Source organism: Gracilinanus agilis, chromosome 6, assembly GCF_016433145.1.
Source record: "Gracilinanus agilis isolate LMUSP501 chromosome 6, AgileGrace, whole genome shotgun sequence".
NCBI classification, from domain to species: Eukaryota; Metazoa; Chordata; class Mammalia; order Didelphimorphia; family Didelphidae; genus Gracilinanus; species Gracilinanus agilis.
Genome location: NC_058135.1, coordinates 176,809,407 through 176,830,567, shown reverse-complemented (window position 1 = coordinate 176,830,567; position 21,161 = coordinate 176,809,407). Strand labels below are relative to the sequence as shown.

Below are 21,161 nucleotides of genomic sequence, written 5' to 3'. Positions count from 1 at the left end.
TTCTTATTCTCTTCACCTGAAATAGCCTTCTTATTGAAATTCTCATCTTTCAAAGTTCAATTCCAATGTCACTGTTCCTTAAAACCTTCTCTGATCATCTCCTAGTAAGTGATTTCTTTCTCCCCTAAAGACTGGTAATTTATATATATCATTCCTATGATTTTATATTGCATGTGTTTTATCTCCCTATTAGATTTTATACTCCTTGAGATTAGAGGTCTTATTTCATATATTTCTGTATTTTCCCTTTCTCCACCCCACCCCAGGGCTTAGAAAGATGTATTACATGTAGAAGGCAATCATATGTTGAACAAAGGAATGATTAAATAATTTTCATAACACACAAAGAATGATATTTGGTAAAGACGTGTTTAGCACTTACGTGATGGGAATTTACTGATATTATTGGAGACACGAATAAGCATACGAGCTCCCTTTAAATGATCTCCATGCTTAACATGGATCTGAAATAAACAATGGAAAATTCTAGTCTTTTAGACAATTACCACATACATCAAATACATTTTAAAAGCTTTTATTGGCAAGTATTAGTGCTTAAAACACAAACATATAAAATTTTTAAATTCTATTTATTAGAATAGAGTGGTAACAAATTTGGGATTTGCATGCAAATATTATTAAGACATAGATAATCCAAAATACTTTCAAGCACAATTAAATTAGCCATGATTTTGTACCGAGACTCTTATCTATTAAAGATTTTATAATCAATTATGGGGTGATTCTACCAAAATATTATGAACTACTTAGACCCTTTCTAGAGTATCATTTGAATCCATAATTCTTCAAATTTAATAAGATGTGAAGAATCTTAAATAAAAGGATCACAAAAGAGTCATAAATGTAGTTAAAGGGACAGAAGAAAAGATTAAATGATATAATTCTGCCCCATAAGCCAAACATATAATTCCAATTTCAGTCTGTCTTGAGGATTATAGGTTTATAGCATACTTTAAGTGTAGGTTCAAATTAGCCTGAATGTCTCTCATGGTGTCTTTTGCTAACACTCTTTCCTATCCTTGGAAGCTCCTTCTGCTATCCCCAAGCTCATAGAATTCCTCATCAAGAATCAGATCAAATGTTACCTACTCTATAAAGACTTCCTTATTCTGCCCATTGTGAATAAAAAACAAACATTCCTTTAAAAAAAATAAACCTTACCTTCTGACTTAGAATCAATATAAATATCGGTTCCAAAGCAGAAGAGTGATAAGAGCTAGGCAATTGGAGTTAAGTGACTTTTCTAAGATCAAACATCTAAAAATGGCCATCCCTTCTTAAGAAAACAATTTGTATTTCTCTTACGCACATATTATGTTCTATGTGTCTACCTAATTATCATTTTATCTTTCCCAGCACTTCATACAGTGAGATGCACATGATTGTCCTTAGCTCATTCCTAAGCAAAAGAAATATTATGAACTAGGACTTTTATGAGATTACATTTGTTTTGGGGGTTACTTAGAGGATTTCAGTTATCTCTGGAACATGCTAGAGTCATTTAATGCATTTAATTTTCAGAAAATATGTAACATAATTGAACCAAGCTCTCAATTTTTAAATAGAAGTATCATATTCTTTTTAATTTTGCATCACATCATACAATATATGGATTTGAACCACAAAAGAAAAAAAACCTCTAAATCCTTTCCCCTTCTCATTTATTTGAACAGAAAATAAACTGTCCATAAGATCAGAGTTAGAGCTGGAAGGGATCTTAGATGTCATCTAGTTAAACTACAACTTCTGAGACCATTGAAATAAGTTATTTGATTTCCTTTCAGGACACTGTCAGAGTCAGAGGAGTACTATCAGTAACAATTTATTTTTTCCCAGAGAAAATCTGCTACCTATTCATCAAATGCTTATATTGTACCTGGCTCCAAAAATACACTTTGGAGATTGAATATCACACAATGACATCACATAGCAAGATTTGTATTCTCTCCCTACTCAAGAGAATCTGGTTAGTAAATCAGTGTGGCAGACAATCAAACTCTTTCTGACTTTATTAATTTTTTAAAATTACATTTCCATTTAGTTTATGTTTTCAGTGGACATTAATTAAATTAAAGTATTAATGGCTAATGATAATGCATTTGAACAGAGCTGCAGGAATTCAGGACAAAGGCCATTAGTTCACCTCATCCCTTCGGTTTGGCTAAGTTTAATGATAATCTGTATGGATGTGTAATATTAACCGAGAACATGATGGAAGTTTAAAAGAATGTATGCTACCACAACATAAATATAAAAGAAACCTGAGAAAATTCCCATAGAGTGGGAAGTTTATTAAAAAAAAAAAAAAAAAAAAAAAAAAGCTTGCCAAGTAACTCTTTGTTGCCAAGTTACAGATGTGGAAGAAACACTGTGTTGAATTCAAATCTCACTTTTGATATTAACTTTTTAAGTCACTTAACCTTCCTGGGTCTCAGTTTCTTCAAGTGCAAAATGAAGGGATTGGACTAGATGCCCTGTAACATCCCTTCAAGCTCTCACCCTATGATGCTATTATCATATGACTTTAGAACTGAAATAGCTCTGTGGATCCAAATTGGCTCATAAAAGAGTTGAAAACATTCCATGAGAAAAGTTGCCCAGCAACAACAACTGAGTAGGGGAACTGCAGATGGTAGTAACAGCAAAACAACCCAGAAGTTGTCACTGCCAGCTCTTCAGGGAAGCAATGAGTGACAGATTTGGAAGCAGAAGGTTGCTCCATCCAAGATACAACCTAGCTAGTGTGAGTTGTCAGGGTAACAAGATCTATTTCTCTCAATAGAAACATGAAAATCTTTGAGATCATTTTCCCTTCTTTGTCTGGAGTAGATGTTTTCCGTGTCAGTTACACTTCTATTCTGCATAATAAAATACCTTTGGTTTGGTAAAAAGGAAACATCAAATGGGGACTTTTGAGCTCTGATTTAGAATAACTGAATACCAAATTGGACACTGAACCTAGATATAATCCAGGTGGTATGTTGAGAGGACTCCAAGCTACATCCTGGATATTATATCAGGTTATGCTGTGTAGACACTAGAGAATATAAAAAGGTAAGATCATGGACCCTGTTGCTTTCAAGGTGATAAGTTTGTACATTAATAAATATAATGCATGACAAGTGCATAAAGGGAACACAAAATATGTTTAAGGTACATATGTTATGCAACATGTTTTTAATGGTTGGACATAAATACACAAATGGGATTCTGTTATACATATCAAAAACACTTAATGTTTATGTTTTATTAAAATGTGTAGTTCACAAATTTCTTGTTAGATTACCTTCACTAAAATATAGCTGTGCAGAATCATAAGGTTTGTGGCCATCTCAGATGGAATTTTAATTTTTTGGTTTCTCAGTTCTGCATACATACTGAAGAGAACATCATGGGCATTTCGATAATTTCCTTGAAAACGGTTTGCATTACATGTTATTATTAAAAATCACAAAATGATGAAATATAAATTTCAAATCTAGAACTCTATAAGCAGTCAAGAAAATTGGTGCAATCTAAGCAGATAAACATAAAATTTCTTCAGATTTTAATAAAAAATAAGAAATGTCCTTTGTAAAATGTGACCAATAAAATCTCTTTATTATTACAGATATTCAATAAAACAAGGATGTCTCATTAAGATTTAATTATGAATTCCCATATTTTCACCAAAAAATTAAATAGCAAAATGAATCACAGAATTTAGAACCAGAAGGAATCTGAGTTCTGATAGTCTAACTCATATCAGAAAAGAATCTTGGTATAATATACCCAGTGGTCATTTAGATTCTGTTTGAATATCTCCAACAAGAAGGGAGGCAACTCCCAAACAGTTCATTCTACTTTTTGACAGCTCTAATTATTAGGAGTTTTTTTCTAAAATCAAACTTAAATGTTCTGCTTTGTTACTTCCAACCAATATTTCTGGTTCTGCAGAATGTCTAATAATTTTTCCATATGACTACTCTTTAAATATGTAAACATAACTATCTCTCCTTCCTCCTCCAGTCTTCTCTTCACTATGTTAAACATCCCTGGTATCTTCAACCAAAACTCAAATAGTATGTATCTGAAGTTCTTTAATATCCTGGTCATCTTGAACATTCTGTTCATTCTCTGAACATTCCAAGTATTCTCCCTAAAATGTGATGCCTGCAACTGAATACAGTTCTCATGTGTTCTGACTAGGGGACAATGCAGCGAGAGTACCTTATTCCTGGAAGTTACACTTTTCTTAATGCAGCCCAATATCATTTTAGCTTTTTGGGACTGTTATATCACACCATCAACTCTGAACTTTCAGTCTACTGAAAACTAAAATCATTTAAAAGACTAATTTATTTAATCATGCTCTTCCCATTCTATACTTATGAATTTATCTGAACCCAAGTGTAAAACTTTATTTTTTCCCTATTGAATTTCATCTTATTAGATTTGATCCAATGTTCTAGTTTGTCAAGATTTTTTGGGAAGTTGACTCTTTTAATCCAGTGTGTTAGCTCTCTCTCTCAACTTCTGACATCTGCGAATTTAATGGGCAAATCTTCATCCAATCATTGAAGAAAGTGTTAAATAGCATAGGGCCAATCATAGATTTCTGTGGCATTCTAATAGGGAAGACAAAATGTAAGGAAACAGGCACATACAAGAAAGAAACAGAGAAGTTTAGAAGGTAAACTTAAAAGAGACAGCAAGTGGAAAAATGGGAAAAATCTCTAAGAGGTAAATTTTGAGCTGTATTGAAGGAAGGTAGGGATTCTAAGAGGTAGAACTGATAAGGGAGAACAATCCAAGAATATAGAACAGAAACGGCAAAGGAAAAGAGATGCTTTCTGTTATTATTTAAATTCTCTGAGATTGTATCTTAATCTATAATTATTTACTAATAAAAAGTGGGCCAGAGAGAGAAAAGGCACTAGCCCTGTGTGGTCAGAAGTTCCCTTAGCAGCCCCAGACCCCAGCCTGACATTACTTCCACTTAGGGTTTTATTCTAAGGAAAGAGAGCCCCACTTCCTCCCCATACTCCAATGTATGTTCTTTGCAGCATCCCAAGCCTCTTTGGAATACTCCAATATCACTATGAACAAGAGGCAGGTCGGTCCTCTGGGCACCAGAAGTTGTGCAGTGTTTAGACTGGCCTCTCAGTACACCTGTTCATTTTTCTCTGTCTAACTGCATAGCTTCACTGTTCTAAGAGGCTTGTTTACAGATAAACAAAGAGCTTGTGTCCACCTCCATTCATCTAGGTGGGAAGATACTTGTTGGAGCTTGGATCTTAAGAATAAATTTCTTCCTCTTTTAAAGTTCAAAGGTTATCTTGGGGTGCCAAAAAAGGAGTATAGGTTAGTATAAAATTTCCACAGAGCTGAAGCATCATGTATGTGGAACAACAAATAGAATACCATGGCTGGATTATAAAGACTATGACAAGATATTGAGTTTAAGAAGACAAGATAGGAAGGATATCAAGTTGTGAAGAGTTTTAATTGCCAAATAGAGATCTTCATATTTTATCCTAGAGGTAATAAGGAGACATTTGAGTATTTTTAATAGAGAAGGTGACATGGACAAATTTGTGCTTTAGGAAAATCACTTTAGAATCCGGGAGAGCAATTAGAAGGTTAATGCAGTAGTCCAGACCAGAGATGATGAGACACTGTATTAGACTGGTGGCTGGATGAGTGGAGAAAAGAGAAAATGATAAGATTTGACAACTGATTGTATATATAGACTGAGGAATCAAAGGTGGCATGAGGTTGCAAACTTGGGTGACTGGGATGCTGGTGGTACCTTAGTAACAAAGAAATTTGGAAGAGGGGAAAGTAGGGCAAGGAGGTAGGAATGAATTCTTTTATAGACATATTTGAGATATTGCTAGATCAGATGATTCAGGGCCACTACTCAAGAGACCAGGGCTGGATGTATATCTGCACAGAGATAACTGAACACCTGGGATCTAATGAGGCTACTGTCAGAGTATAAACAGAAAAGAGAATAAGGCTCAGGAATAAGTCTTAGGGAACACCCACAGTTAATATATATGACATGAATGAAAAACGAGCAAAGGAGAATGAGAAGGAATGATTATACAGGTAGGAGAATCAAGACAGAGCAAAGTTATAAAAAATCAGAAGTGAAAAATTGTTCAAGAGGAGAGGATAATCAATATTGTCAAAAGCTTCAGACAGATCAAAAATAATATGGACTAAGAAAAAGTCATTATAATTTGGCAACTAAGAGAACATTAATAACTTTGAAGAATGCAGTTTCAATTGAATGATGTTAAATACAATGCCAGAAAGGGTTTAGAAGAGAGGGGAAATAAAGAAAGCAGAGACAATATATAAATGACATTTTTTTCAAGGAGCTTAGCTAAGAAGGGTGGTAAGATACAGGATGATAGCAGGCATTGTGATGAGAATATTAGCTACAGAAAAGACTAGCAGGAAAGGTCTGACCTCTTGAGAGGAAGAGAAATGGTCCCTAGAACCTCTCTCTAATAAAGAAAGGATGACAGCTCTTTACTCAAAGCCGCCACATCAAGCAAATAAAGCCAGGCAGCGTCTCCATGCTAAGGTTAAGTCTTTTATTTTTTGCCTAGATATCAAAGCCTTTTCTTATAGACATCTAATTTAGGGCTCAACAATTTCCAGAATTCCAAGATCCTTTTTGGCTCAGTTGCAAATGAATTTGATCCAGAAGAATAGATTTGCACCAACTAAGTAGATCTCTTTATTGATTTTACATATATACAATGACAGAATATCTGGCCAGCAAAACTTTAATTTTCCCACTCTGAAACCTAGATAAATTAGATTTCTAGTCTTTCCCTGATTTATCAGTTTTGTAATTGCCCAAAAAAAGGAAATAAGGTTAGACCGGCATGACCAGTCATTCTCGATGAAGCCATGCTGAATTGTTATAATAATAGCTTCCTTTTCTATGTCTTCACTGACCATTCATTAATGATCTATTTTGGAATTTCTCAGGAATCAAATTCAAGATCATTAGTTTTTTTTATTTTTTAATTTTGTTTCGTTTTGCTTATATGACTTGTGATTTCATTTTGTATGGGGAGCTCCTAATGAAGAACTTCATTTCTGAAACTTAAAGAGCCTCAGAAAGATGCCATGAGTACAAAATTGTGAAGTAATTTTTCCAGAGTCACACAACCAGTATATGTCAGAGGGACCTGAACACAGGTCTTTGTAACTTTAAAGACAGCTCTATCCATTATGCTATGCTTCTTCTCTTGGGGTATATGTTATGGGCAATTTTGTTACATTTTTTTAAAAATTGTAAAATTTATTCTTTTTTGCCCTTTAGAACCAGTTCCATTTTCCATAAATTTAAACTCAACATATGCAAAGCAGAATTTATATCTTATTGCAAAAAATCCTCCTTTCATGGCGACTAGGTGGCACACTGGATAGAGCTGAGCTTGGTATCCTCTTCCTGAGTTCAAATCCATCCTCAGACACTTACTAATCACTTAATGCTATTTACTTCAGTATCTTCATCTATAAAAATGAGCTAGAGAGGGAATGGAAAAAAATCCCCCTTCCAAACTTCCCCTGTTTCTGTTGAAGGTACCACCATCCTTCCAGTCTCCCAGGTTTTTATCTGTGGCATTGTCTTTGAATCCTCATTCTCCTTCACCCTATATATCCAATTAGTTGCCAAATCTTGATCTTTTCACCTTTATGATTTCTACCTTTACTAGCTTTTGCTTCCAGCCCCTTTTCCCACTCACACAGCTATTAGCTAGGGCAAACCTTTATGACTTCTCACTAGGCTTCTTACAACAGCCTCCTAATTGGTCTCCCTGCCTGGAGTCTCTCACCACTTCAGATATGATTATAGGAATCTTAGTTTCCTAGTGTAATATATAAATTCCTCTGTTTAGATTTTAAAGTTCCTTACAACCTGGCCATAATCTATCTTTCCAGTCTTGTTGATATTACTTTCCTAATCTATTCAAACTAGCCTTCTCTCTGGTCCTCATACATAATCCCTCCATGTCCCATCTCCATGCCTAAGTCATTTCCCATACCTGGAACTTATATCTCACAGAATCACAGTTTTCCTTCAAAACACAGCTTGAACACTCCCTTCTACACAAAACCTTTCCTGATCCTCCCAACTAAGATAGTACTCTCTTTCCCAAATTACCTTATATTTAACAACTTTGAATTTATATTCTCTTTATATTTATCCTATATATTCTTGTACATCATATTACATATATTCTTGTTATCTTTCTCACTAGAATACTGGATCTTTTTAAGTAGGGATCATTTCAGTCTTTGTGTCTGTATATTAATATCTAGCTCATGCCAAGCACACAGTAAGTAGTTAATAAATACTTAGTGAAAGATTCATTGATTGACATTTCATATGTTACAAATAGTGGATAAGCAAGCACATCTGCTAAGTCTTTCATTACTTGGGGATATAATTCATCTGTAAAGATGACTAGAATCCATAAAAATAATGGAATATTCTCTTGTAAATTATTTTTGCTATTTCAAGTGTAAAAAATAATTTCCTTAGGCAATAAAGGCAGAAGCAAAATTAGAACTGAGTAGTTTTGCCTTCTCTCTACTGTCCATTCTCATTGTTCCCTTCCACCCTGAGCAGCAATTCTGTCCCTTCTTTGAACTTCCTCCTTCTCCAGTATAGTTGCTCCAAAAAACGCAAGTCCTTTTTGGTTGTTCTTAACTTCCCTCAGTTGCCTCATGTTATTCAGTGCTTTAGTCATTCTAAAACCATTTTAAATGGAATGTGCTAGGCTCTACCATTATTCCTTGTCACTTGCTTTCAGTGACACCCATTGTGTGGATCTTTTATTTTATTTTTTTTTTAAACCCTTGCCTTCCGTCTTGGAGTCAATACTGTGTATTGGCTCCAAGGCAGAAGAGTGGTAAGGGCTAGTCAATGGGGGTTAAGTGACTTGCCCAGGGTCACACAGCTGGGAAGTGTCTGAGGACAGATTTGAACTTAGGACCTCCCAGTCTCTAGGCCTGGCTCTCAATCCACTGAGCTACCCAGCTGTCTCCTTATGTGGATCTTTTAAAAATCTAAGTTGTTTAGTGAATTTCCAATGTTTCCATATTCACACAATTTTTATTTTGCCTATTCACCAGAATTATTTCCCTTCCTGTCTTCATAATTTCATTCTGGGATAATTTATTGTCCATATACTGTATTAATTCCTACATTGGGTCCTGGATTACAAAGGCCCCAATCAATTTCTGTGTATTAGAGAAAACTGATGTGCCAGAGTTTTGATTCACAGACACCATGCAGTCTATAGATTTTTACATTTTCTTTGTTCTTAAGAATCCCCAGGAATGTCTCCCTTTAAAAAAAAATCTGGTTGATTGGTAAAGGAGACAATGATTCTCTTCCTGCTTACTGTGACCTTTGTGGGGAACATGGACCAACTCCTAATTTGGTATTTACCAATTAGAGATGTCTTGGAATATTCAAAGGAAGGGCTGAATTTATAGATTTGCCAAATGGGCATTTGGGGGTTTTGGTCATTCAAAGATACCTCTGACCTATCAGTCTATTGGTTATAAGGTTAGCCTAATCAGCAAATTGATATTCTTACCCAAAATCAATCTCTCAAAATAATTTTAAACATAACAATTCCTTGAAGTTTCCTATCCTTTCTGGGCTTCTCCTACAAAACTTAGTTCACTGGATCCTATATATTGTTTCTCTGAAGAATCTGAAATATAGGTACTGGCTAAGAGATAGAAGGGAGGATCAGTGGAATAGTCTTGGGGTTAATAACATCAGAAAGACAGTGTATGATAAACCCAAAGAGCCCAACTTTTGGGACATGAATCCACTATTTGACAAAAACTGCTGGGAAATTTGGAAAACAATATGGGAGAGATTAGGTTTAGATCAACATCTTACACCCTACACCAAGATAAATTCAGAATGGGTGAATGACCTGAATATAAAGAGGGAAACTATAAATAAGTTAAGTGAACACAAAATAGTATACCTGTCAGATCTCTGGGAAAGGAAAGATTTTAAAACCAAGCAAGAGTTAGAGAAAATTACAAAATGTAAATTAAATGGTTTTGATTATATTAAGCTAAAAAGCTTTTGTACAAACAAAAACAATGTAGTCAAAATCAGAAGGGAAGCAACAAATTGGGGAAAAAATCTTTATAACAAAAAACTCTGACAGGGGTCTAATTACTCAAATATACAAGGAGTTAAAGCAATTGTATAAAAAATCAAGCCATTCCCCAATTGATAAATGGGCAAGAGACATGAATAGGCAATTTTCAGGTAAAGAAATCAAAAGTATCAATAAGCACATGAGAAAGTATTCTAAATCTCTAATAATTAGAGAAATGCAAATCAAAACAACTCTGAGGTATCACCTCACACCTAGCAGATTGGCTAAAATGAAAGAAGGGGAGAGTAATGAATGCTGGAGGGGATGTGGCAAAATTGGGACATTAATGCATTGCTGGCGGAGTTGTGAACTGATCCAGCCATTCTGGCTGGCAATTTGGAATCATGCTCAAAGGGCTATAAAAGAATGCCTGCCCTTTGATCCAGCCATACCATTGTTGGGTTTGTACCCCAAAGAGATCATAGATAAACAGACTTGTACGAAAATATTTATAGCTGCGCTTTTTGTGATGGCAAAGAACTGGAAAAGGAGAGTATGTCCTTCAATTGGGGAATGGCTGAACAAACTATGGTATATGCTGGTGATGGAATACTATTGTGCTAAAAGGAATAATAAACTAGAGGAGTTCCAGGTGAACTGGAAAGACCTCCAAGAACTGATGCAGAGTGAAAGGAGCAGAGCCAGAAGAACACTGTACACAGAGACTGATATACTGTGGTAAAATTCGAATGTAATGGACTTCTGTACAGCAGAAAGCAATGACACAGGACAGCTCTGAGGGATTTATGGTAAAGAAAGCTACCCACATTCAGAGGAAGGACTGCAGGAGAGGAAACATATAAGAAAAACAAATGCTTGAACGCATGGGCTGAGGAGGACATGACTGAGGGTGTGGACTTGAAACTACCACACCAATGCAACTATCAACAATTTGGAAATAGGTCTTAAACAAGGACACATGATAAAACCAGTGGAAATGTGCATTAGCCATGGGTGGGGGGAGAGCGGGGGCTGAAGGGGAAAGTAGGGGCATGAATCATGTAACCATGTTAAAAATGAATATTAATAAATGATTAAAAAATTTTTAAAAAGAATCTGAAATATAGTTTCCCAAAATCTATAGACTGTGTTGGTCTAAGTCTTAGCTTACCTATCTTCTATCACAAATTCTATTTAATGCTATTTCCCTCCAGTGTCTCCATGATTTCTATCCCAAGCAACCAGATAAGGAAGAGCACACCTAATAATAATAATACCTATCAATAGAGAAAAGTATCAAAATGAATCCAACAATATGTTGTTGACAAGAAATATGTGAAATATATTCACACAAAGTTAAAATGAGGGCTTGGAATAGAATATGTTATGCTTCAGGTAAATCCAGAAAACCAAAGGTGGCAAAAGTTATAGCAAATAAGGCAACAGTAAAAACATACATGTTTATAATCACGTAGTTTGGGATTGGATTGGAGCACTTCTCATAGAGCTGGACACAAGTGTTTTGGTTCCATAAGGAAGAACATGTGATATGGCTCTTAGCTAAGGGTATGCATGACAAAGCCTTTGGTAACCACTACTGAATACTGCCTCCATCCTGTAGTTTTATTTTGTCTTTTTGTTCTTTTAAAATTTAGACAACTACTTTGGGGAAAATTGAATTATAATGTGTGGTATATTTTTCTGGTACTGAGCAATAAAATTTCTTCTCACAGTTGATATAGTTATATTCTTTAAATTTTTGGATATAGTTGATCTTTGTCTCTATGGCATAAATGTTTCATTTGTCATATGATTCAAAATAATACATTGTGTGCAACAATTATTGTCCCAAACTTTAATGAATTTGCTTTTAAATACTTAAATTATAATACTTCCAGGAATCTGTTATTCCATAGATGTGAATATTTCTTCCACAAGTATACATCAGAGTCTCTCTATCCTATGTGATTCTTGGCAATGACCTCTCACAGCTCTTGGCAACTAGGAACCTCTAGTTATGCACACTTCTTGTCAAGGGGTCAGATCACACCTGATCCTTCCAAGGAGCCAAAACACACTTACTAAATACTCTGGAAGTGGTCTAACATAACCTCTTGCCACAATGTGGTGAAATTAGACAATAAACTATGATTTAAACAGAGTAACAGAGAGAATGAAATAAATCCTTCAACTTCAGGCACAGTCATAATAAGGGTACCTACCAGCAGATTGCTCCTCTCTAGCAATTATTATGGCAGTCTGGGCAGCTTCTCTATATTGTTTCAGTGCCATGTACAGACGGAAGAGATATTTGGCATCCTTAAATTAAATAACATAATGAAATACGTTGTCATTATATTGGCAGTGCTATATATTTTTACATATCGTCATAAGACACATAGCATATACAAAGCCTGTATTCAAACTGTAGAGATATGCAGTCCCAGAAGTATATATGTCCTTCATATATAAACAGAATAACTGGTAGCCACAGTTATTCTACCTCCTAAATACCAAATTAATTGGTAACTATATTCATAATTGTTATAATGAATTCCTGGGACAAAATGGACATCACTTTGAGTGACAAGACTGTCAGAATGTACCTAGTGCCTTGAGCCAGGGCCAAAAGTCAGTTGGAGCCAACCCTATAAATACCCATCATGCATAGCACAAGACAGCTCAGTCTGGAGCAATCTTGGGAAGTAGGAGGTCAAGTGGGAGGATAGGCCCTGTACCTGCAACTCGACTGCCTTGCTTGAGAGAGCTCTCTAAGCTATTATATCATCAATAGAGCTGTGCTGTGAGAGGACAGTACTACTGTCATTCAAGAAGATCATCAACAGCCTTCCATAATCTTTGGCTTGGCTCTGGCCAAGTCAAGCCAGAGTTAGTGAGAGGGTGAAGAATCTCCAGTCTCTACCTGATCTAGCAACCTCTGTAGCTTTGATCACTTATTTAAACATTTAGCAATAGGATTCCCAAATCCTCCATTCTTTTCCTTGTTCCTAACCCTGTTAAGCTAGAATTAAATTTAGTTGTTTGTTACAAAGTACCTTTCCTGAGTGGTGAATATATCTAAAGCCCTTGGGAAGGGAAGATAGTCATGCAGTCAGATCCACAGCATTATTCAGTCAGCACACCAATAGCCTTTATCAATATTCATTACAATCCCAGTTTGAAGAACTAGAGAAGTTGATTACACCTACAACTTCTCAGTGGTTCCCTGCCTGGGCAGCTGTTAAAAGGAGACAACTGACAGGCTTGGTCCAGCAAAGCCTGTCAGGTGGGGAGAGGCATAACCCTTGTGCCAGCAGCACCCACACAGAGGCCTGTGGGTGAGAGTGTGTGTGTCTCTCCCCAGTCAATTCATCCATCTCCCCATTTACCTTTAATAACAACTATGAAGAATAACTGGTAGCCACAGTTATTCTACCTCCTAAATACCATATTAACTGGTAACTATATTCCCACTTCCCAACTGCTTCCTGATTGGACTTCTCTTCCCTTCTTTCTATATCCCTTTCACCAGCTGTCCCCAGAACAGAGGTATAACATCTCTGTCTCCCACAAGATTGGTCCAAGATAGGGCCTAAAGTGACAGGATTAGTGAGTGATCACAGGAAAGACCCAGGAATCAAGTATTTCTCACATTTAAATTAACTAACTCCTCTAGCCCTAGTATTAGTCTCTGCGATGTCCTCATCCATTTCCTCTCTAATACCAATCTCTCATCCTACTATTTATCCCAGAATTTCATCTCCTTTAGTATATGTTCAGGATACCATAGATATGTTTTTCTTGAAATGTGGATGATTCCTATTCTAGGAAAGATACAACACCACTTGCCATGTGGTTGGACCTTAAGAATCAATTCTCATGCCTTTGTGAATGGACCACTACTCTTCATCCACTGATACTGTACTTGAACTCATTCCTTATGGGAAGCCAACAGGAGAAACAGAGTCTTAAATAAATAAAAAGCTGAGACTCCTCTTTTGACCTCCTTTTGTGATCCCCGTGATTTCTTTTTGAAAAGTATTGTGGCCTTATTGAAGAGCTTTAAGTTCCTAGTGGGCCAGCATTTAAAAGGTTAATAATCTCTGGCTTTGGCCAGGAATGCAGCTGCCTGATATATCCAAGGCCAAAACCTTAGCAGGGGCAATTCAACTCTGAGAAAAATATTCCCTGACTTGGCTTTCTGATAAGAACCCAGTCAAAATTCAGCCTTGGCCTTGGTCTATTCTGAAGCCAATGAGACCTTTTGTGTTTTGATATGACATAATTTATAACTTCTGTGCATCTGCAAAGTTTCAGGGAAGGAGGGGTTCTTTTGTGTGAAAAGAATCTTGAAATATATATAATAAACTCCATGCTCCTGGAGCCAGAGCTGGAAGCATGAGCTAAAAGATGTTCAGTGTCCCTTATTTCCTTATCAACTAAACTGACCTTATAAGATTATCAGAGATGATAAAGAGATCTCAAGAATTCCTTACCATTGTTCCACCCCACTTATATTCCTTCCATTTCAATAATCCTGGAAAAAGAAATTGAAGTCTAATCCTGCTCCCTCATTTATAATTGCTCTCTCCCTTTGTCCTATTTACCTTAAATCAACCTTCCCCAAAGTCACCTTCCAGATCTTCCCACAAATACTTCTATTATACTCTCTGTAATACCTGATCCAAATTGACAAACTTTCCTTTCTCTCTTCTTCCCATCTTCTGGCACTCATATGAACTTAGCTCCCTAGAAAGGGCCAAGATGAAAGAGTAGTGACAGCATTCTAGCTGTCCTCTTTGGATATTCCCCTCCAAACAACTTTAAAATTATGCATCAAATCAAATTCTGGCGTGATATAGCCACCAAAAGGTTAGGGTGAAACATTTTTTCAACCTAAGACAACTTAGGAGGTCAGAAGAGGTCTGTGACACCAGAGCAGGGGCTATCCTAGAACACAGGCGGCAAGAACACCAATGTTGGGTCTCAGAGGTGGCTGTAATTGCATCAGCAGCCACTCTAAGAGTTTTCAGCACAGAGCATAAGGAAATTGGACAACTGGTCAGAAAGAGATTAGAGGGAGCCCAGAGCTGGCACTGAGCATAAGAGAGAGTATTATTTGACAAATCCATTGCCCATATACAGTTCCAGAGCCTGTTGTGAGGGTTATTTAGCAATTAATTTAGTATTAGTGTTGGACCTAGCAGGAAGGCCTGGAGGATTCCAAGATGGAATGAAGAAGCAGGAAGTGGGGCTTGGACTGAGAGAGACTCCATTAGTGGTTGGGGACATAATTGTTGCTAACCCTGGGAGATCTCAGAGTTAGGGAAAAACTGCATCCTGATTCTCTGGGATCCTGAGAGGTGGAGGCTTTCAGCAGTGGACAACAGACCTGCAGAGCAGCACCAAGTGAGGAAGTGGTTTGTGATCTGGTGGACAGCATTTCAAACTCACTCTACCTACCTGGGTACCTTGGATGATCTGTCCTGGTGGAGTTGGCTCTTGACATCCTGTGACCATCCTTGGATTTACTGTGAGACCCCAATTGAAAGCCATCCTCAGGCCCTTTAGCTGAGCTGACCAAACCTGGCTGGAACCAGGTTTGGAGGAGCTTTCCCTGTGACTTCAGAACTGCTTCCTTTGGGCCCTGCCTGGCTTAGGTCAATAGGATAGTGTAGTCAAGTCCTTCCCTGCCCCCTGTGGTTTGCCCTTAGGTTTCGAGTATAGAATCCCCTATCCCATTCTTTATTTAGTTCCCCTCAATTAAACTTTGATAAGATTTTACCTTTTTGCCTGCTGGTTCCATAGACCCTGGCCTAGGTGGGCTGAGTGACTGTTGGCCTAACAGCCATTCCTATTGACAGTTAACAGCTTGGCAGTAAACCCTGCTCTCCCTATCCTGGTTGGCCCTGTCTCGCCTTCAACCCAGTGTGAACCCACAAACCATTTAGTTACATTTAATAATAATAGTTAACATCCCTGGTGCCCCACCATAACAAGCCAAGAGGAGCCTTAGCACTTGTGGCTGCAAAAGACCAAGGAAGCTTTTGGGTAAAGATCAGCATGTATACCCCACAGATTCCCCCCACCTTTTCAGAAGCACCAAAAATACAGACTTCCAGAACAAGCTCTGAAAACAGCAATGCAAAAAAGTCTGAAGCTTGGGACATTGCCTCCCCACCTAGGGTGAGCATAGCCCAACTTTAACAGAAAGGTCAAAGTCATGAAATAGGCTGGGAAAATGAGCAAACAACAAAAAAAGAAGCTGACCACAAAACACTCCTGTGGTGACAGGTGTTATATTAAATCTCTGGGAGCTTGAAGTTCACCTTTGATTGACAAATAAGTCAGTTGGATGGAATATTCCCAGGGAGGCATGCGAAAGGCAGGAGGGGGCAGTTGAGAACCCTGAGGAGAGATTCTGGGTCTTGGACCTGTGCTGAAGCTGGAGATCGGTGGATCCTGGTCTTGGAGTGAGAGGGTGCAAACATCTCTCTGCAAACTCTTCCTGTACTTCATATACCATTTTCAACCTGTACTTGACCATCACCTTGGTGTCTACTGCCCCTAGATATTAGGAGTTTCATCATCTAGATATCTAGGTTTCCCAGGGCCCGGGAGGGATCCGGGAAGTGGGCAGGAGACGAAGAAGAGGGTGGAAAGGGTGGACATAACTCAACTGTTAAGGCTGAAGATCTACCGAAGAAGAAGCTGAAGATTTCCCAGCAGTTTACCTACTCTGGTTTAGTACTGGCCAGGCTGAACCAGAGGGAAGCTACATTGATTCTTCATTTGCCAGCAGTTGAGAGTTTCATTAGTAACAATTAAAGCAGGGTCTCCTATACCACAGTCCTTTACTCTTATCCTTCCTGTTTAATATATAAAGTTTAAAGTACCTTCCTAAATCAGTTTCAAAGCTTGTTTTGGGAAGGGAGACAACGCAGTCAGAATATCGTCGTTATACTAGCTGAAGAGCCCAAATCAATATATCAATTAACCCCAGGTGGGTCCTAAAGAATAAACCTCTTTTGACCTGAGGATCCTGCCTGGGCAACTGTTATAAAGGAGAAGTGTCATCTTATTCCTCTCTGTACATCATTCCTACCACCTCAAATAGATACAAGAGACCTCCCATAATTATAACACAGGGAATATCAAGACACAAACCTAGAAGTCAACAATGTAAAAATAACTACAAGCAAAGCATCAAAGAAAAAAATCCAAATTGGACACCAGCTCAAAAAGAATCCTAGAAGAGCTAAAGAAAGAGATGAGTGGTAGAGGAAAAAGAAATGAGAGTGATGGAAGAAAAATATAAAAATTAACAGCTAGGTAAAAGAGGCAAAAAAAAATGCTAAAGAAAATAACACCTTTTTTAAAACTGGCCAAATGAGAAAAGAGGCACAAAACTTCACTGAAGAAAAGGATTCTTCAAAAAGAAGAATTAGCCAACTGGAAATGGAGATATAAAAACCCACTGAAAAAAACAGAATTCCTTAAAAATTAGAATTGGGCAAGTGGATGTTAATGACTTTATGAGACTTCAAGAAAAAATAAATAAAACAAAATCAAAATAATGAAAAAAATAGAAGATGTGTAATATTTCATTGGAAAAATAACTGAGCTAGAAAATAGAAAAAAGTGATAATTTAGAAATCAGGACTACCTGAAAGCCATGATTTTAAAAAAAGAGAGAGCCTAACATTTTATTTTAAGAAATATAGAGGAAAACTACCTTGTTATCTAAGATCCATGGAGTAAAATACAAATTGAAAGAACCCACTGAACACATCCTTTAAAAAACCCCAAAATGAAAAAAACAAAGGAATTTTATAGTCAAATTTCAGACCTCCCAGGGCAAAGAGAAAATATATCAGACAGACAGAAAGAAGCCATTCAAATATCAGGGAGTCAAAGTCAGGACTATACAAGATTTAGCAATTTCCAAGTTAAAGGAGTGAAGGACTTAGAAATGATATTCCAGAAAGCAAAGGAGCTAGGATTACAACCTACCCAGCAAAAGTGAAAATAATCCCTAAAGGGGGAGGAGGGTATATTTAATAAAATAAAGGACTTTCAAACATTCCCGATGAAAACACCAGAGCTAAATAGACATTTTTATATTTGAACTTAAGACTCAGGAGAAGCATACAAAGGAAAACATGAAAAATAAATTATAAGGGACTTAATATGGTTAAATTATTTATGTTCTTTTATGGGACTCTTAAGAACAAGTGACTCAAGAATTTAATCATTAGTGGCAGCTAGGTGGCTCAGTGGATTGAGAGTCAGGCCTAGAGACAGGAGGTCCTGGGTTCAAATCTGACCTCAGATATTCCCTAGTTGTGTGACCCTGGGCAAGTCACTTAACTCCCACTGCCTAGCCCTCACCACTCTTCTGCCTTGTAACCAACCAATACACAGTATTAATTCTAAGACCAAAGGTAAGTGTTTAAAAAAAAAACTTAATCATTATGAGAGCAATTTAAGGATTCTACATAAATAGAAGGTATGTGTGTGAATTGATTTTGTTGGGATAATCTTTTAAAAAATGAAGGGATGAGATAGAAGAATGCACTGGGAGAAGGGAGAGAAAGAAGCAAAATGGGGGCAATTATCTCATATAAAAGGCACATAAAGAAAAACTAACTGAGGAGAGGGAAATAAACAATGCTTGAACCTTATTCCTACCCAAACTGGTTCAAAAATGTTAGAATATATATACACATTCAGTTGAGTATAGATATTTATCTTATCCATCAGGGAAGTAGAGAAAATAAGAGAAATGGGATGGGGTGGTGATAAAAATGAGAATGAACACTCACTCATAAAAAAGAAGTAGGTAAAGTAATGGATGAGAAATCAGAATCTATTCTTTACAAACAACAATCTATTGTTTACAAAAAATACACTTGAAACGAAGAGACAAACTAAGTTAAAATAAGGTTGGAACTAAATCTATCATGCTTCAGCTGAAATAAATAAATCAGGGGTAGCAATTATGGTTTCAGACAAAGCAAAAAGAAAAAATATATAATTAAGAGATAATCATGGAAATAACATTTTGCTCAAAAGCACCTTAGGCAATGAAGTAATATCAATACTAAACATATATGCACCAAATGACAGAGCATCCAGATTCTTCAAGGAAAAGTTCAATAATCTACAGAAGGGAAAAAATAGTAAAACTACACTAGTAGGAGAATTTTCCCCCTCTCAAAACTGAATGAATCTAATCATAAAAATCAATAATAAAGAAGTTAAAGATGGAATTTTAGAGAAGTTATATATGATAGACTACTGGAGAAATTGAATGGGAAGAGAAAAGTGTAAAATTTTTTCTCATCTATACAAAACACTTCATAAAAACTGACTGTACTGGAGCATAAACACTGCACTGACAATTAAGAGAAGTAGAAACTTTAAATGCACACTTTTCAGACCATAATGCAACAAAAATTATATTCAATAAAGGGTCTTGGAAGCAGAGACTGAAAATTAGTTGAAAACTAAATAATCCTAAAGGATAAGTAGGTCAAAGAACAAATCATAAAAAATAATCAACAATTTCATTAAAAATAATGAAAACAATGACATGACATACCAAAATTTGTGTTCCCCAATGACACCTCTGAACTCTATCTACCAATATCACTCAGTAACCTTTCTTCCTTTAAGGTTTATTCAGTCCAAATTTAACTGTCAATCATGGCAGCTGTTATCTGCTAAGTCCCAAGACATTCTCAGACTCATATTCCTCTCCACCCCTAACTCCTATAGGACTTCAACATATATACTGATACTCCCTCAAGAACCTAAAATACCCAGTTATTCAATGTGTCTAAATCCCATGACTAGTCTACTTAACCAAAGAGATGGTCATACATTTACATTTGATCTTGTTATCACTCATAATTGTTCTACATTCATGTTTGTAAACTGAAATTCCCTCTTATAATATCTTATCATTACATCTTTCCCTTTAAATATGACACCTAAACTTGTTCTTCATTTTCGCAATTACCTACAATTCTCCCACCCCTCAGTTCTTTACTGGGACAAACACTTTTTTCCTTTTCTTCCTCCTTTTCTTATTTAGAATATTTTTCCATGGCTCATAATTCCTCCCAATTCTTTCCTCACCCCCTCTCGAAGCTGACAAGCAATTCATGTTATACATGTATCATTGTTCAAAACCTATTTCCATGTTATTCATATTTGCAGTAGAGTGATCTTTTAGCATCAAAACTCTAATCATATCAAACTATGTGATCAATCATATGTTTTTCTCTTGCATTTCTTTTTCCACAGTTCTTTCTCTGGATGTGGATATCATTCTTTCTCGTAAGTTCCTCTGGCTTGTCCTGGATCATCGCATTGACCATTTGTTGATTGGGGAATGGCTCGATTTTTTGTAAATTTGACTTCCTTCCTTATTTATTTGGGAAATTAAACCTTTGTCAGAGAGTTTAGTTTTGTTATAAAAATGTTCTTCCAGTTCATTGCTTTCCTTCTAATTTTGGTTGCATTCATTTTGTTTATACAAAACCTTTTTAATTTTATATAATCAACATCATTCATTTTACATTTTGCAATGTTCTCTATCTCTTGCTTGGTCTTAAATTCCTTCCTTTCCCACAAATCTGACAGTCAGACTATACTATGTTCACCCAATTTATTTATGATTTCACTCTTTATATTTAAATCATTTACCCATTTTGAATTTATCTTGGTATAGGGTTGGGCCACTCACTCTTGCACTAGCTGCACTCTACTCCCTTCACCACTTTCACCCTTGGGTTAAACAATTCACCTCTACATGATCTTAAACTCTTGAATTCCCTGCCCCTTTTACTTATTGCTAATAATGCCTTGTCCAACACCAACACTAAATTTATCCTACCATCCTACTATCCAACTCCTTTATGCCTGTTCACACCATCCTGATGGAATTAAGGAATATTACAAAACCACTTCCATTTCCTCTCCCCTCAC

At 36.5% G+C, this 21,161-nt stretch overlaps 1 protein-coding gene across 1 annotated transcript in view; it reads right to left on the bottom strand.

The window, feature by feature from the left end:
- LOC123252422 (WD repeat-containing protein 19-like) overlaps positions 1–21,161 on the bottom strand; it is a 200,917-nt gene that overhangs the window by 46,833 nt on the left and 132,923 nt on the right. Inside the window, exons 30-32 of the mRNA XM_044681745.1 lie at positions 12,389–12,485; positions 3,308–3,432; positions 383–464 (exon numbers count right to left, since the gene is read on the bottom strand). Of these exons, the coding sequence (XP_044537680.1) occupies positions 383–464; positions 3,308–3,432; positions 12,389–12,485 (304 nt within the window). The remainder of the gene's footprint in view (positions 1–382; positions 465–3,307; positions 3,433–12,388; positions 12,486–21,161) is intronic.